The sequence below is a fragment of the Helicoverpa zea genome, chromosome 4, assembly GCF_022581195.2.
Source record: "Helicoverpa zea isolate HzStark_Cry1AcR chromosome 4, ilHelZeax1.1, whole genome shotgun sequence".
Classification (NCBI taxonomy): domain Eukaryota; kingdom Metazoa; phylum Arthropoda; class Insecta; order Lepidoptera; family Noctuidae; genus Helicoverpa; species Helicoverpa zea.
In genome coordinates, this window is record NC_061455.1 from 74722 (window position 1) to 94319 (window position 19598).

The window sequence follows — 19598 nt, forward strand, 5'->3', positions numbered from 1 at the left end:
AGAAAAATAAATAAGTTTTTACAAACAAATAAAACCGCCTCCCAAAAACTGTCTAATGGATGCACCTGAGTTTATACGCCACCGACTTCTAGGCCGATGCAGCTAAGAATAGTTTATACGCCACCGACTTCTAGGCCGATGCAGCTAAGAATAGTTTATACGCCACCGACTTCTAGGCCGATGCAGCTAAGAATAGTTTATACGCCACCGACTTCTAGGCCGATGCACCTAAGAATAGTTTATACGCCACCGACTTCTAGGCCGATGCACCTAAGAATAGTTTATACGCCACCGACTTCTAGGCCGATGCAGCTAAGAATAGTTTATACGCCACCGACTTCTAGGCCGATGCAGCTAAGAATAGTTATTTTTAATTGCTTTTAAGTGTTTTTAGGAGTCGGTTTTATTATTTTGTAAACTTTTTACAAAATAATTTTTACTTTAAGCTTGTCAGTGTCAAGCATAGTTGTCAATATCCGCATAAGTGAAAAGTTCTCATCAATACGAATAATATAAGTCCAAACACGAGGCGGTTTACACATTCAGTTGTCGAGTTCCCTCGACCCTCTCTGGTCTCCATCATCAAGTCAGCTCCAAACCTTCACCACTGCGTAGTGTTATCAGACATACGCCTTAGTGTCAAGTTTTTACCCTACGTATGCCTACAATTTTCGAAAGTTGCCCTCGATTTCTCAGGGTTTCCATCATCAGATCCTGACCTGATGATTATGGGACCACCTGGGAGGTAAACCCTATCAAACAAAAAAACATTTTGCAAATCGGTCCAAGCGTCTTTGAGCAATCGGTGAACATACATAAAAATAAAAAAAGAACCTCCTTTTTGAGAAGTCGGTTAAAAAAATACAAACACAACTAATATTACACAATAATAACAAAACAAAAGAGATGAGGACCGAGCTTAATACTGCAAATGATTGCCTAGCTATTGTAGTACAGAATACTAATAGAGTACTGTTATTACGCCAACTGAATTTAAATGATTACAATCCGAATAATGAGTTTTTCTTGTCAACCGTACTTTTCACCTGGTAGGACATGTCTGCAGGTATACTATACTAGTCCGAGCATATCGGGTGAGTAGCCTGCGCAGCCGCGCTGCTCACAAACAAAGCGTCTCTGAAGCTGCGCGCGCGCACTTATTACCGGCGTGAGTTTGCGTTTCACAAGTAACCAATATTTTATCTCAATTATCTGTTGTAATAGAGTTTTGTGATTCTGATGTGAATATCTTGTTGGAGATCAAGCCGGAGCGATTCGGCCGCGCTTTATTGGATAACGTTGACCAGATAACACGCCAATACGAGTTACGACAACTTTTACGAGTGCAGTAAACAAAACAGCGGACCAGTGTTAGCGCACGCGCAGTGCTCGCGGCGCGCGTGACGTCACTCCGCGCGTTGATGTCGTTTGCTCGGCGGTGCGCGCGCGCAGCCACTCTAGCCAGCTTGCTAGTTACACGGAGACCTATTTAACTTATCTAACTCGTATAATATGTCGCATGAACACCCATTAAAGAGAACTAACTATCACCAGTCACCACCAGTGAGCGAAACACGACGCCATCGTGTGCATTCGTTTTAAGAATATTTGTTATATGTTTATAGTATGTTTAAGTTTTTATAGATATAGTATATATGTAAATCGATATGGAACATTTTTATGTATTAGTTTATAAGTATTGTAATGTACGATATATATGTGTATTTGTATTTTTATGGGCCCTAGTTGCCTGAAATAAAGAAATCAATAAAATAAAATAGTATATATAGTAATTAATTAAAAGAAGGTATAGATCAAGAATAAGAAGAATAACATTCTAATATGTCTCTGATTACAATGTGACACCTTTTGAAAACTCCCACTAGATTCCGATTGGCTTCCCACTAAGTTACTTATCTAATAAGATGTAAAAATCTAAAAAAATCTATCTGGCAGCCCCGGCTAACATGGTACTACTTTATAAATAAATAGATATCTTTCATAAAGAACTTGTTGTAACAATGAGAAGCACAACAGAAGCCTGAGCTCGGAGCGCGGCGGTGCGCATGCGCGGTGACACGCGGCGCCGACAACGACGCTTCATTAGATGCGATATTATAATGTGAGTTCGAGTGCTGAGCCGCTCCTATTCAGATGTAGCCCTCCCCCGCGCCGCCTCCCCCCCGGCCTCTCCCCCGCGGAGCCCACTGTTTGTTTGTTTATCACACCGTCATTACGTTTAATTAGCGGGCGGCGTATCCACTGTAATCATCGGGTGTCGGTAGTGCGGGCTGCGCAGGCGCATGGCGTCGTGTGTGTGTGTGTGTCCGCACTCCGCGCCCAACACCATGAGTGATTGTTTAGCACAAACAATGGCTCAGGATACAGCTCTCAGAACGTTTATTTGAATACAAAATGTGAGTGTAATTAGCTGCTGGGACACGTGTCTAATACGCCGACCCTCCTTGCGGTCGATAGCAATCTGTTAGACGTTGGCTCACCACGCAGACGACACTGTCAGTTGCTTGGAACAGCTTCTGACTGCCGTCATGGTGTCGGATGTTAGCTCAGATCTACGACTACGTGCGCCGCTGTGCGAGTGTGAGTGAAGCACATGACACGACAGCAGCACGCGGCCGAGCGAGGCGGCGCAGATCGCTGATATTGTCGCCGGCTGTCGAGCTCGTCGCGATATCAACAGTGTTGTACCTACGTACCTACATCGTACATAAATCAAAATGTGTTGAAAACGGTTGCGAGTGCAGACCGCCTTCCCCGACCGCAAGCAATCCACTTCGTGCGTACGAGCAGAAGTCGTATCGGGGGTACTAATATCAGTGAGTTATTTAACCGGACAACAACTCGAACATAGCGACTCACGCAGTATCCCACATAGAAGCGCGCATTGTGCGGTGTGACAGACACAGAGTGTCTGACACTCTGACACTGGCCATTCGACACTCGAGTGCAATAAGAAGCGCGAGTCAGCAGTGTATGTCCGTCGGGTTGTCACTGAGTAATTTACTAATTTCATAACCATTTTCAAACACAATTCGGTCCCGGTCTTATCAGATTCCGTTATGATGTAACAGGCTACGCCATCATACACACAGGTATAAACGACTAGTTAGATTTGTTATTGTCTCATAAGTGTCATCATCCTCCGAGCCTTTTTCCCAACTATGTTGGCATCGGCTGGGGTCTCATAAGTGTAATTTTCCATCTAAACAACGCTTTAGTCTGAAAACATGTATAATATGTATTTACCAAATACATACACTTTTGTATACTATGTTTTATGCCAATAAGAAATCATGCAGTTCTGGCTACTGCACTTATAAGTTTGGAGCATTCTCTATCAAGGAATGTGACATGGAGTCGTGGAAGTGGCGCAGATAACCACACACCAGTGCTTAATGAGCGTTGGTCCTGGGTACTGTTCCCGGGCGGTGCACCGGCCTTCCCACGCCAGCATTAAATCAAATGACCAACAAATTGTAAGTTCTGGGAAGGCGCGGGGCACCGCACGTCACACACGCGAGTACGCGCGACCAGTAGCCGGGCGTCGCCAGGTCGCCGCTCGAGAACGTTATAAACCTAAAAAAAAAACATACCGGCCGAATTGATAACCTCCTCCTTTTTGGGAAGTCGGTTAAAAATCAAATTATTTGTGGAAGTTTTTGCGTGCGGCTGCGGAGCGGCGGCGCGGGTCGAAAGTGAAATCGTGTGTCAAAGCGGGGCGCATCACAAAAATGGCCAGTTGATTGGGTTTTTACGGGTGGATTGGCGAGACCGCTAGGAATTCGACAGAGCGGAGTGCGCAGCGGCCGGCCGGGGGGACTCCGACATAATTTAAAATTCAGATAAGCGGAATAAACACTCGCCCCCGGAATGTGCGGCGAGGCGGGAGCGCTGCGCTCGCTCGCCGCCGCACTACGGATACTAATGATGTCAACATGTACGGGCAGCGCGTCGTGCCCGAGCTGAGGGTGCCGCACTGACGCGCGCTGTCATCCTGTACAGGGCACACGCCACGAGAAGACCAGATCAGCACAGCGGAACTAGTTAGGCACAAGTATTTTCCTGAAGGAGATTCTGTTGCTTGTAAAAAAAAGTGAGATGTAGTACTGGCCATCTTACCCGTCCTACATTGGCCATCTCACCCTTAGTATCCGGGAGAGATGGCCAAAGCTTTTTTTTTTAAAGTTAGTTTTAAAGTTGATCTCTTTAATAAATACCGATATAATATGTCAATTCCAAAAGTTAAATGTTCAGAGTTTAATTAAAAGTACTGATTATTATAGGTAATACATATTATAGTTTAATTTTTATTGAGCTTTAAAAAACTATAGCGGGTTTACTAATGAAACTGAAATGATTCCATTTTACGTTGTGACGAGCGCCGCTCCAGCCGGAGATTTACAATTAAACTATTTTAATTAAATTAAGTTCGGACATCGAATGAGCATGTGCCCCCCCCCCCCCCCCCCGGTTGTCTACTCGTGCGGCGGCGGCGCATTCGGAGCGGAACCGCGGCCGCACTATGTGAGCTCATTACCACCCGTCAGATAATTGAAAATGGCGAGCTCATTATAATATTTAGACAATTATTCATAGACGTAATTTATTCCCGCTGCTTACACGTCGGCTAATTACTGCGGCGCGCATGCGCAGGTCAAATTGAATGCTTCAGTTAGAAGTGTGAGTGCGTGAGCTCACCGAGCGACTACCAGCAGTAGATATGGGACAATGTCTGATAGTTACTTGAAAGAGAAGCAGTGTCTCGCGTGTCGCCGGTGCCGCATGACACACCGAGGGGCAGCACATTATGATAATGCGAGCGGTGCGGCTTCCGCGGTAAGCCGCGCACAGCTCGCCGTGACTCAGCCGGGAGACCTTACTATAGCAGCGTCATCGCGAACACGCCGTCGAGTGCTAATCCCACGTGAAAGCAGGCATATCGATGCATATGCTAATGAAAGCACACACTGGAACTCATGCAAATGCTCACAAACAACTCAACAGCAGTACATATATACTGAAATACTTTTATTTACATCTTGTTAAAGTCAAGAAGAATAGGCGAATTCTAACTTTTTACACTGGAAAGCTAATGAAGCATGTTAGATGTTCCATAATGTACTTGCTGTAGATACAGGGTACCCATTTTTTCAATTTGATTTAAAGAAGAACAAAAAACGCGTTTCGAATTCTTTTCATCATCTTAAGGATGTGCAATGTGTACGCCCTGACATGATCAAGTACAGTTTAGCATTGCCGCCACGCGCCCCCGGTCAGCGACCACTAACTGTTTACGAGCGAATATTTGAACATCCCCGTGAAGTCCATCGGCGAGCTGCATTAAATTACGGAGCTGTCGAAGTAGTTGCCGGCGAGGGTCCCGCGGGTGACGTTACACACGGCGCGTGTTTACGAGGAGGACGGGGAGCGCCGCACCAGAGCACTCTACTGGGCTTGTGACAGTGGTACACTGCAGTGCGCGAACGATCACCGATTAGTTGGACAAGCCTGTCCGTGGCATGCATAACGTCGGCGTATTTGCTAAGTCGCGTGGGCGGGCGCCGCCGGGATGCGCTGGAGCTCATTCTAACCGTCACGCGATCACACCCACGCCGTGGAAGCAGCAAATTGTTCCCCCCTTCGTCTGCAATGGCATCTACTTGAGCTTTAGTACAATCAAGGATATCCTTCCAGCAGCGTCCGCAGTGCACACGAGCGTCGCGTCGGCAGGAAGCGAACGGTATTGTAATGAGCCGGACTGATCATTGGCACATTTTATTTTCACTTTGCTGTACATAATGGGCACGTCTATTGTTATAATGCTGTTGGTGGCAGCCGGTGTGTATTACAATAATTCAAAAGTAATTTGTACGAAACAATATGCAGTTGATGGAAGGCATTTCCATGCGTGGATGTTAACGACATTGGTTTGTTACGTGCCGCTGCCACAAAATATCTCGCGTATAAAAATGTAGCGCACCGTGATCGCATCACGTCCTCTCGTTAAGAGCCGCAGCGAGGCCGACTCACGCCTCAAATCATGCGCCGCGGCATAAAACCTATAGATTGCCTTCCCAAGATGCCAGATACGGAACCGCTTTATAACCTAATTTAACGCAAATATGAGACTGTCCTAAGTTTAAGAGTAGAAACTCCCATAACTATTACAGACTGGCGCATACATCATACTCGAGAATGCACATTAAATAAAATGTAACGAGAGCATTAAACAGCACCCCCAACATGTTGTTAAGAGGACGAGGCACGACAAGGATACGAGTAGTGCAAGTCAGCGTGAGCGCGACCTTGACCCGCGGCGTGCGGGGCGAGGCTTGCGGGGCGCGGGGGGGGAGGGGGGCAGGGGCGCAGGTGCCGGCGCACGCGTCGCAAATATCAACACATGTCAGTCACCCCCGACGCGTCCCGTTACCGCGGCGCGCGCGCTGCGTTACGCAACACGCCGCCAGCGCCGGGACCGTGCTCACAGCACCACTCCTCCTGCAAGCGAGCACTGCACGATGCAGAGCTTTGCTTATAGGCTTGCAGTTTGTGTTTTGTCTTTAAGGTAAAGCATCGATTGTCTCATAAGTCAGGTGTTTCGGGACTGGTTCACTGTAACAGTGTAGCGGTTGATGTAATCTACGAGATGCGGATCGATCTCACGCACAGACCGATCCATTCCATTTAGATAACATTGCAGCGCAGCTACAGGCACTAGGCGAGACTGGGTTACTATGCGTCATTCACTAAACACATTCCAGAAAAGAAACGGTCACTAAACTTTCATTGTCATCGCGACCGACTGAAAAGAATTACATTTTTTATCGCTATCAGTGTAACTGAGAGGCAGTGTTGTCAGTAAGATTGCGTCTTGCCTGAAGGCTAGGCGACTGACGGATCAATGACAATGTGTAGGCATGGGGCAGACTCGCCGGCCGCTACGAGAGCGTGGTGCCGGGGGCGGCTAGCGGGACCCTAACGTCCGCGCAGGTGCCCGTAACGGGACCTCGTGAAAGGTCACCCTCCCCCGGCGCACCCGGCCTGCATAATGTTCGGCTGCACCAGGGAGCAGCGAGTCTGCAGCGAGGACTCCTCACCGGACACTCCGCGAACCTACTACCCACTTGTATTCAGCGGAATATTTTCATTTTGCTTAAGAAGAAAGTTCTCAGTAGGTACTTGTTTATGGCATTTTAAAAAACGGTCTGAACTTTTTGTGGAACAATATACATAGGTATAATGAGGGGATTATTAAAGCATGCGATGGTCCGGGCGGGCACTGCGCCTGCGCTTTCGTTTAAGACAGGCTCATTGTGAATGTGTGACTGGATGGATAACGGCGCACACTAACGTTTGTGCGATTTTTACTTTTGTATTGTTTTGTTGTATTTTTTAACGCTTCCTTCGTCGGTCGAGCAATAAATTAGAAAGTCGCGCCATCTTTTTGTAAACCGAATGTTTCTTTAGTAAAACTTTCTCGGAAACGCGACAAATGTAATTGCTTTAAAATTTCCCTAATTTGTAAAAAATATACCTAAAATTCTTTGCCGTCTCGCGGGGCCGCTCGGGCAGCACCGCCGGCAGTGCCGCCGCGCCGCGGTGCCGCTCGAGGCAGCACCGCCGCACCGCGAGGCCACTCGGGCAGCATCGCCTGCGCTAAGCTGTCAGACTAATGAGTGATGGGACTCACCGGTGTCCATGTCGCGTCGGCAGCGGCGATGAATGGCGCGCGCGCGCAGTTCGCTCACTGGACGTCACCCCCACCCCCGACAGCCCTTCGACTAGACCAGTCTAGGGCACATACATTATTCACCCCGCGATTAGCGCAAAAACTTTAAATGTCAGGTGATTTCGCCTCGGACTGGGAGGGAGGGTGTAGGGGTTTAGATAACGGTATCGCGAGGGTGGCGCGACCTTTGCTGTGCGCGTGTGTGCGTGCGTAACGGGCGCCGTGAGAAGCGCGCAGTGCTCGCAGTGCTCGCCGGCGACAGCGGCCACGCTCACACATGTCGCACACGAAACGTCACACGCATCGCACATACCTACTTATTTCATGAATCTTGCCAAAAAGCGCTAACTGTTTGGTGACACTAATACCATAAAATATCCGTTCATCTTTGTAATAGTAATTCTCACCGATTCGTTTAACATTAGTCCTCGAACATTTATCGTAATGTCCGTTAATAAACATGATATTTGCCAGATACGCAAGTACATACATAAGAGCCGTCGTGGTGTCGGAGAGCAGCTCTCGTGTCGGACACCCGCCACTGATGACAGATATCGCGGGACGTCATCCGCGACCGGAGCTTCACATCAACTTCACAGTTTTGGAATATAAATATGAAGCACCGCAATTATACATACAATATGCAAATGACGTCGGCAGGCACCCAGCTAATTAATTTGCGTAGCGACGTAACCTCGCTCAGATTAATGAGGATAATGAACAACACGTGAGTGTTACAGCTCAGTGTCAGGGTCAGCTCTCGTCTTGCTGAACATGCTTTCAAAGTTAATTTATTGCGATGCTAGCGAGGGCTCTTTTTATCGAATATGTAATGTTTGTATACAAATGAAGGAGTTCCGTACAAGCGAGTCGTTCACTGTGTGTGCCGTAACTTTCTCTGAAAGGTTACCGGGAGCCGGCAGTCCCGAGCGGCTTGAACTAGCCTGTACTGCGCGCACGCAGCCTATCCCGCGCTCAATGCATTAACAACAAAGGATTTGCATATGTTAAAATCACCGCATTTTTTTGTGTGTGCCTCTAGAAAGATGCATCAATCATGGTCCCCGGGAGTACACAATAGATCCCGCGGCTACCTGTCGCTGAGCCGCAGCCCACCCTCACCACGCATAATGGCATATCATGCGCAGCCGCACAATACGAGTCCATTACTGCTACTTCTTATCGCTGCGAGGTTTCGCCGAAACAGAGCATTGCAGATTTATCGATGCTTGCCTCCCTCGTTGTGAGGCGGCGAGGCGGCGCGTGTGACGCGTGGCTGTGACGCACTCGCCGCTGACATATTCGCGCGGTACAGTTGTGCGGGAAGGTCAGCGCGACAGGTGCGCACGCGCCGTTATACGTATTTATAGCGCACACAGCTCGTTGTTTTAGGAAAGTGAAGAAATTGACCAGTTTATTGGAGCAAGCCTCTATTGTCGTTGAACACACACACACACCGACACACGGGTCGCGCACGGAGTTATGCACACACAAAACGACGTTTAACTGTAACGTATTCCTAAGATGGAATTTATACAATTATGTACATTAACATAATGGGACCAAAAGTAAAAGATACTAATAATGTCATATGATTGTTTGAAAGACAGGAATGTTGACATACGTCGGACATGTCACCGACCGGGTGAGTATTTGCACAGGCGTAATCAAGTGGACAAGATCATCCACCAGCAGCTTGCTCTGCAGCACAAACTGGCAGACCTTGAGGCAGTACTACAAGTGTGCGCCCGAATTAGTGTTTTACATGGAACTGGCTATCTAACCTGTACAAGCCAGTTACCCAGGCTACCCGATCCGATACCCCCTGGTAAGATTGGTGGGTGCCAATTGTTGTATGGAATTCTAAAGGAAACTCTACAATTCACAAGAACAGATTGTAGATAATTTGAATGAGGTATTCCGTCGCAGTGACAGATTGTGGCGCAGCTCGTTAATGTTGCCTGCATTGTGGCAGTGGATCCTAATGCACGTTTTGCAATAAATCTCAATGGAAAAAATTGTATTCACGTCTCACCGGCGCGGGCGACGACAAAAACTAATGGAAATAGAAAGAAATATGCAAGCGATTGTTCGACAGACGGATTCAGAGGAAAAAATGCAGACAGATGCGCGCGCGCAGGTAGACGAGGATGCATGCAAATACGTGCGAGTGAAGCGCTTTGTGCGTTATGTGGAATTGTTATTAGTTGAAATCCGTAAATACAGAATACATCGCACACCGCACAGACAAACTCGAGAAGTTTGTCTCCGTCCAGCTGAGGAGCCGTACATAGCGCTCATGCAAATGATCCATCCAGTAATTAGTAATCAGCAGCGACGGGCACTGCGCAGGCGCATGCTGCAGAGCACAGCGCCATCGGCGGACTTTACACATGGTGAGTTGAGAACAATTTGAGTACTTAGTTACAACCAATGTAGCGATCAGTAAACTGTGTGAACTCCACCATGAGACGCCCTGAGTGTGATGCAGGGAGTCGCAGGGAGTCGCGGTCAGAGCGGAGTGAGGCTTCTGTGCACGCATGCGCGGCGGCCGGTTATCATTCGCACTATTTACATATTACCTTTACGGTCGCTAAGAATGTTCGCTTAAAAACTAGCGACACGACAACAGCGGTCGACTCCTTATACGAGGCTAACTGTTGCTGACGCGCCGGAACTACCTACTCACGCTCATTACTACTTACAAGTGACCGTGTTCATGTTCAAGTTTCATACAAGTCATTAGTCTAATTAGGTATTTTTCCAAATTATACCTAGGCTATTTTGAGGAATCTATTTGAATATTCATATTTATAAGAGCTTTACATTATCATTCATTGACTTCAGAATATTTAGGAGCTTTACTGATGCGGCGGCTATGACTTCCTAGTGGTCGTTGTTGTTACTTGCCTGATGGAAAACATTACTTGGCGTCTCAAAGATAGCCATCTCAGATGACGACACACAAAATGATTTAACTTTTTTGCTTCGAAATCAATTTTCGCTAGGCGACTAATTTTTAACTTCTGTTCATAATACAAGGTGTTGATTTGCATTTGTGCCCTACTTCAGGAGGAGGACACAAATGCACAAATAATCGATTGGAACTACAGTAGACGGGAAATAGCTAATATGCACTGCTATTTTTGTCATTGTAATGTCGTAGTATTTCAGAAGTAATCCAAGTTTATGAATAATCGTTGCATATGCTTTGTGTTTGCGTTTGTGTGAGGGCGCAGCACTTTTTTAAGGCCAGTAACACATGCGCCAAGTTTAAATAAGGCTAGATGACATTGACGGAATTCCAAAAAACAAAAAAAAAATTACGTACCAATTTTTTTGTTCATTTGGGTCGAGAATCATTAGCATAATTACGTCCTTGAATATGGCACGGATGCAAATCAACAGCTTGCATAACTAGCTTCCACCCGCAGCTTCGCCCGCATAGAATTCGGTAATATCGCGTTTCCAAGAGAATTATTCAAAAGGCCGGGATAAAAACTATCCTATGTTCTTTCTCAAGGTCAACTCTATCTCTGTAGCAAATTTTATTAAAATCAATTCAGTGGTTTAGACGTGAAAGCGTAACAGACAGATAGACAGACAGAGAGAGACAGAGTTACTTTCGCATTTATAATATTAGTAGGGATAGTAGGGATATATTTTGAGTGAAATAGTATAAAAGAAAAATATCTGCGAACTGATTCCGCTGAGCGTGTGAGGAGCCGCGCCGGCCGTGTCAGCCGCGCTGTGAGGTGAATCATATAAATGCTACATTCAAATACATCGGTATTCCGATTTGACACGTTTCCCTCGATGAATGCGCGTATTACCGAGCTGTACGTGCAGCGTGTGAGCTCACTGGGCTGCAGCGTGTGAGCTGACTGGGCTGCAGGCTGCCAGCTCAGCTGCAGCTCACGTGTCCTCCCGCTGCTGAATACCGCCACAGCGCTCATTAGCCAACAATATTCTGAGAATATTTTAACAATTTAAATGAGTAACGGTGAAACAATGCTAATTAATAACTAAGATGTAATTAGCAACGATTTGAATGAATAAGAAAGAATACACGCGTTTGTAACGGTTACTAAATAACTTGGAGTTATGTATAGTGGCTCTGTTCTACCGAGAGCAGCAATCGATTTATTAACAACAGTTGTCAGATGATCCGCGCCGATCTGTCGGCGATACGACTGTACGAGTCACGGCGGCGCACGCACCGGCGCGGGCGTCCCCGGAGCGCCGCGGTGCCGACTGTGGCCCACTCTGTAGGACGTTACGTAATGTTCATATTTTATTTAAATATGAGGTGCAGCGGCGCGGCTAACTGCGCCCACATTATGCTAATTGTAATTATGAATGTAACACAAGCAGTATTATGCTAATCGCGTAGTTAATGTTACAGGAGCAATTAAGCAGCGCGTTCACCTCTGCAGCCGCGGGGCTCCCGGCAGCCGCGGGCTCCCGGCAGCCGCGGGCCCGCAGTCCCGGGGGTGACACCGCGAAGCTGCTGCGAGACCGCCACCATCACGCCCATGCGGATGCATACTCGCTATTATAATCAATATCTGGCGTGATATTTCCTCAAATTAAGTAAAATATAAAAAGAACATTTTCTGTATGTATATTTGACTGTCCCGCTACCAGGTGAAGCATTCAACTCAATGTTATAATTATCTGAGCAACGTATCTCTGTAGCTGAATGTTGCACAAGATATACACTATCTCGTTTAGGCGACGTTAAGCCTAATGATACGCGCAACATGTTTCACTTAGATTTCACAGTAAACGTATTTACATTAAGTATACCTAAGCAATAAGTATGTACGCTAAATAATCGCGAGTGTTAAGTAATTGCGTGAGAAGTTCGTGACCTCTTGTTCTCGTCTTTCTTAATTTATGTGAAAGTAAAGGTGTATTGATGTACACTGATGTGTGTGTCGGTATATGTACCCATACATACAGTTGCCAAACACTAGGAGACCTGATGCCTGTGCCGACGGTCACGGCCTGCCTGTGCTGCTACGTCTTCTCAGTAAGACCTTATCATTATTTACTTTCATTAGTAGCTAATACTCATTTATTTCCACCAGAGCAATGATTCATTTAAAGTTTTGTGCTTATACGTCTAGTCGATAGGTTGTGATTTTTCTTCGACATTTAAATACCTGAACGTACATCTCATCTGTTGATTAAAATATAAATCACGTTAGAAAATAACAACTAAATAATGTTTTTGTAAACAACAACAAGCACAGACACACGGAGCGCGGGCTTGTTCCAGATATCCACCATTCTATTGTTTACTTGACTTTTGAAACGCGATCATTATTTTCTTCAAATTCCGCAATCCCAATAAAGGCATTTTTATTACAATATATTAAAAAGATAAACTGTACATTATTTTAAAATAATAAGAAGCTAAAACATATTTATTTAAATTATTTTATTTATTATAGCAAAAAGATAAAGGATACGTAATTTAGAAACGTTACACATACATGAGAAATCACTAACTGTTTGATTTCAACTGCTATTCCTTCTGACTGTAACTCAGTCATAGTTCGGTAATAAAATGCAAACCAAATATATCTTTATTCTTTATATAAAATGTGTCGAGGAATTTAGAAAGTCAAAGTTATTTATTGTGTAAAATAGATTTTTTTTCACATTTCAAATCACAACTCGTGGAGGAGATTGCGAAATGCTATACCTACCTATTTATGTCGTGGATCGCTTTGGGAAACACTCGTGGAGCAACTCGGTAAGGACCCTAGCGCGGCCGTGCGTACGCGCAACTCATCATGAGCTTTATAACAAGTGCATACAGTAACGCACTATTACCCGCGCCGCGTTACTTGTCATTTAAAGGAAATGTTCATTATTACTGTTTCAACAACATATTGTTACAGTTTTACAAGCGGCTTCAGGTGAGTCCTATGTCACTAACTAATCATTTATTATTATAATACTATCTTCTTTTGGATATATGGATGTTTGTTTCTCTTCCACTGATTTAGATGTTTGGGAGTAATATATGTATGTCGTACGTAATACGTTATAACATATATGCTTCATTTTATTAATGTATGGGTAGACTTCCCTCGGGAGGCGGACGAAACCGACAGAAGAAGAATAGAAGAGCACGAAGAGATTGAGGGTCGTATTCTAGCTGACTGGCGGGACGGTCGATGGACGGCGGACGGATGATAAACCGGATTGATATTTTATTGTACTCTAAGAAAAATATGAGTATTTGTCGCGTTTCACTCGCATACTGCTTAAAGTCAATATTGGAAGAGAACTGCGCCGGGCGGTGCAGGCCGCGCCGAGCGCCGCGACTAGTCGCGCTCGCGGCGCACACAGATGTGTCCGGCGTGCGCTTTCCAGTGATTACATTTACATAGGAAATTACAGGCAGCTATGTGGGGCAGCGAGGAATCCATTCATACTACACGACGCATTTATAGCTGTTTCCATCTTTGACCAAAACTACTAAACATACGCCCGTAATGTTATCTGTGACAGGTTAATCGGAGCAGTGCTGCAACTGGACAACTGCTGTTTACTGATTGCAGATAACATCACATAGCCCTGGGTTCGATGGTGAACTCCACGTTACTAAGCGCGTACTCCATGTATTACATGCCGTATGTCCTCGATGTAGGTCGTACTGAACAACTAACCCCTCAGATGAAGAATTGTCCACGACTGTCCGCCTGGCACTGACGTCACACACGTGTTGTGACGCGAGTGGTGGCACATATTCACACGTGGGTATAATCTGTGTGCGCATAGAACCACAGTACTAAGCGTTATACCTTGTTACGTTGAAACTGATTAGCAAAACGAAATGGAATAAAGGCGTTTCACGGCAGTCGGTAACAGCAGTCGTTTGTCATCGTCAACGGAGGCAATAAAGCGAATCTCTGAATAAAGCGCCGATAAAGAGGATACTGTCGCACAAAAACTCAAGAATTACGAGCATGGAGTGTGACAGATGGAAACTCTCGATGTCATCGCCGAGCGCTTTTGTTGCAATAGATTTGAATAATGGTGATACAAAGTACGTCGACGCAGAAGGTCCGGTCGGTACAACTGGCGGAACAACTCACCGCTCACGCGGCTGCATGCTGTGTACTCAGTAGATATAGCGCGCGAGGCTCATTGATCTCCAGCACGCTTGTGCTGGTTCAAGCATGTGTCGCTCCCCCACACACGTGCGAGGTGTCTGTCCGAGGTGTCTGTCTGTCCAGTCCAGGACAGCTCTACTGAGCTTTTGTGCACGTCTGTGGAGTGCGGGCGCGGTGCGGCGCGGGCTCGGCGCGGGGCGGGCACGCACAATGCGCGGAGAGTGCCGTGACGCACGCGCAACACAAAAACCCGTCCCCCCGCGCCCGTGCACCGCCCGCGCCCGCCACTACACGCTTTTTACCCGTCGACCCATTCATACCTTAATTAACGCAAATAAAAAACGAACCTAGACGAAAATTTGAAATGTTTCGGTGTCGCCGCGCGGCCGCACAAAAACCGATTCAGCTGTGAATTTATATTAATTTAATTATTTCGTCGTTTTGTCTCGCCGTGTGACGGCGGCGGCTACCGGGTGCGCCGGCGCACACCGGTGCAGCTCTCCGTGTGCCGCGGTATTTACGTGCAGTAATGAGGAGGACTTACCGTTCAGGTCGAGCACCATCTGTGTGTTGAAGAAGTGGCTGACGTCACCGCGCCCCGACACTGCAACAAAACGCAACACGTTAGATATAGCCACGCTATCACAGGCACGCCACGGTGCACTGCCTGAAAAACATTTGAACTATAGCCTGATCAAAATAAACATATGTGTTTGACCAAGATGGGGGACAGACGATACAGGTATCATAAAGTGATCCTAGCAGAACAGTACCCCGCGAGCGACAGTTACAAACAGTTTGGACGGATGTCCACGTCCCTCGACACAACAGAAGCCTGCGCCATATTATATCATGAGCTGCAGTGATTGTGCGGCACTGCGCAGCTGCTCTATTGTCGCGCGGCGCATTGTGCTGACCGGCGCACGCGCACCTCAGTAAGGCACACGTAGCCGCCTGACCTCCGCCAAATTGTGCCTCTAATGTAGTTCCAAATTGTGGGACTGCCCGACTACCGGGCAACATCAATTACTAATAATTGAATATTAAATTGCCAGCCTCATTTTTTATAAAACAATAATAGACTATCTGTGTTTGTAATTCTCTCAGCTATCTAGGAAATGATTGCTGACCACGACTCATCTATTTTATTGGCAGTATTTCGAGAGCATCAACTGGTAATTAGAATATTAGCTTGCTAAGGCATTGCATATTAGTTTTACTGACACACCTAACAACAGAAACGAAACATGAGGGGATCATTACGGAAACTCTCCTAGGAAAGTAGTGCGTTAAAATGTAGGTTTTAGGAGGACGAGGGACGTTACTGTCTCCGTCCTTAAACAACTATTTGAAACCCACCCATTTCTTGTAAAACTAAAAATCATTGACAGATGCGTCAACGAACTCGAACACCTAGCTATATAGATAGTTTACTCGTAACGGATGGCTTTGTTTACACCAACTGTACGTATTTGAGCTAGAGGAACGCGCCTGACCTACCTGCCCCATGGCATCTGTGTTCTAAGGTGTGTACACACCGTCAAGTGCAACAAGTAAGTGCCGTCACATTGTACGCGTGTCCCTGTGGCGTGCTTTCACATGGTTTTTGTAAAGGTTATGTGATTAGTTTTGATGTCCTCGAATGATTAGACAATCTTGTTTCGCAGAGGATATAGTGACAATTTAAGCGATCAATGTTTATGAAATAAAGTGCATATATGTGCACGTTTAATAAGATACAATAATTGCAGACGAGCGGGGCGGGGGGAGGGGGGGGTGACAGCGAGCGGTGCACGCGCATGCGTGTCAATGCGCAACCTGCTGCCGAGTGAGTTATGCTGGAGCTGAACCTGATCTAAGTTACGAGCAGATCTGTGCTGACTGTCGCGCCCACATAAACCACTCACTGTGGAGACAAATCGCTGCGTGATTCACTTGCTATCAACTAACATTACAATTTAGCTGTCATTACCGTATTGCTCATTATCTAGATACCGTATTATTGCAATACTGCGACTCTGTTAGCTGGTGTAGTCTTTGGTACACTACACGCACGTCTGCGGAAACCTCCGACATAGCTAACTTAAAACTGAATGCAACATTGTATCCCCCGGGGGAGCGCACATGACTGGCACAACCTGCCCCGCGCACTGCTCCTGTCATTTGTTTCAAATATTAGCGACACGCGGGGTGCGGGGTGCGGGGGGAGGGACACACTTCGCGTCACTCGTGCGGACACGCGCGTGCGGCATCAGCTCAGCAGCGCCAGCAAATGACCCGCGTGTGAGCGCTAGTGTGCCCACTGTCTGCACGTTGGAAGTATCCAGCCTCCTCCTCGGTCGATACTGAACCTCGCGACGCGCATTTATTAGAATTTGGGCTGAACTACTTTCGTGCACCCAAACATTTTCCTTCTTCGATACAGTTAAAAGATAGGATCGTATTAACGCGGCGAATATAAACGAGCAGCGGGCCGGCCGCGGTCCGGCCGCCATCGCTCAGCCGCGCTCCCGGGGGACCACCTCGCCTCCGCCGCTCCATAAATTGTCCCCATTTGGCTAACCCGCGAATCAAAGAAAGGTAATTCACAATGTTTAAATCCAATTTGAAAGGAGCGAGGGCGGCCGACCCTATCGCACTTTCAATATTATTGTAATGTAACAAGCTATTAATATACCGCCGACCGGCACTGGATATCAAAGAAATAACTAAAGCCAAGTGTTGGGGTTCAACTGCGCTCATAACGCTGAATAATAAAATAGCTTAACATCGGTCGGAGGGCGAGGGCGGCGCGGGGCCCGGGGGGGGGGTATACTTGTGCTGATACTGCGGCTGCTGTCATCTGCTGAGCTGGAGCTCGGCTTTCAATGTTCTGACTGCTCTCCTTCGTGTGCACCACGCGGGGTGTCGTGGATGAGTTCTTATCGCGATAAGCACCTGATTATACTTGTCAAAATGATTCCCAGAACAGACGCTGACAGCTCATTATAAATGCAAATGGCGTTAATGAGAAGCGGTTACAATCGCTAATGCAAGCGCTATTACAATGCAGAAATTAGTTAATGGACAAGCCGCGGTTTCACTTGGCATCAATCATGGAGCGCAATAGCGGCACAAAAACTGCATGTGCCCGAGCTGAGCCCGCAGCGCTGCAGTGTGCTGCACACTGCACAGTGCTGCAGTGTGCTGGACTGTGCTGCAGTGTGCTGCAGTGTGCTGCACAGTGCTGCAGTGTGCTGCACAGTTCTGCAGTGTTGTCACAGCAGCAGTATCGTGGCAGCGATGTTGCGGCAGGTACGGCGGATTCATGCACGGTGCATACATTAGGCGCGGCGCGCACGACACGCGGTTTCTAAGAAGTAGCAGTTTGGAGCGCATTAACATGCGCGCATTCGTAATGATCGCGCGAGAGTGCGCCTCATTCGCACTCGCTGAATCGACACCTACTTGTAATCAAATGTCAATCAATGATAATTATTTTTAGCTGCTTTCGGTAGGTAATTGATGATACTTGTAAAGACTTTCAAACGTCTCCATAGTTGAAACTTATTATTTCGATTGTATCACACACAGGTGACACAGGGACACTCGCGGAGGCACAACCAGCGTTTTGTTTAAATCCAACACGTTGTTATTATTGACGTCGGGTAAATACGGGAAGACAAGGTGGCGAGCTACGCGACACATTATACTATACATACGTTTTATCTCTAACTGAATAGGAAATTAAAACAAATATTAAGGCTCAAGTTTCCCGATAAAATAAATGTCAGTTTTCTTAAAAGTAAACACATAGACTTTGAACCCTGTACGTGAAAATACGTAGTAAACAGTTGCTTGAAGAAAAGTGTCGTTTATGTTGTTGGTGAACTTGTTCCTGAGCTATATGATATCTCAACATAATAGTGAGGAACCAGTGAGTGGCGCGCGGTACGCGCTCGACCGACTGTTGTTTTGCTTATATTGTAGATGTCTAAACGATATGATGTCTAGATGTATCTATTCTGATAAATTTATGTTCGTTACTAAAACAATAATTTAGTATCATCGAGACATACAATTTTTTTCCCGCATTTTTCAGCTAAGGCTGCGACGATATTACTATGTATTTGATAATGTACATATTGCGAATGTTATCCGCAGTTTACGTGCGACGTGAGGGAACTTCCCCCGCGTTTACTTTACATCGAATTTATTGGAATCCTCCGACGCGATTACGCTTCAAAGCGTTGTTGTGGTGTTCTCGCAGCTTTTGGCCAGACAGCACCACGATCAGCTGTGTATGTATAACATCGGTGAGGAAGTAAGTAGTAGTGTAGAGTTGTAGTGCGAGTGGAGCACATGAGGTGATGGCTACAACGAGCGTGTTGTGTGTGGTTCATGAATGGTGCGTGACGTCACGGATCGATGTCGTCACAATAAGTCGCATGTATCGGCAGGATAACGCGCGGGTCGACGACCGCGCCCGGTTAATTGCGGCCCGCCTCCCCCCCCCCCCCCGCACCCCCGCGCACACCCGCGCCCCGGGACCTTCGTCTTAAGGAGAACATTTGGGCCAGTCCGCTGGCCCACATCGGCATCGATCGCGCTCGCAAGTTCACGCACGTCACGCTCACAACAGACTGCTACCGACGTGTGTCGCACACGTGCGCCACGCGTTGCACACTGCTTCTCAACACACACGGCTGACACTCTGCGACACACTGTAGAATGAT

At 46.7% G+C, this 19598-nt stretch overlaps 1 protein-coding gene across 1 annotated transcript in view; it reads right to left on the minus strand.

Annotated features, from left to right (window-relative positions):
- Window positions 1-19598, minus strand: part of LOC124629938 (protein nubbin-like) — a 111092-nt gene that overhangs the window by 26681 nt on the left and 64813 nt on the right. The window contains exon 3 of the mRNA XM_047163618.1: window positions 15428-15487. Coding sequence (XP_047019574.1) covers window positions 15428-15487 — 60 coding nt within the window. The remainder of the gene's footprint in view (window positions 1-15427; window positions 15488-19598) is intronic.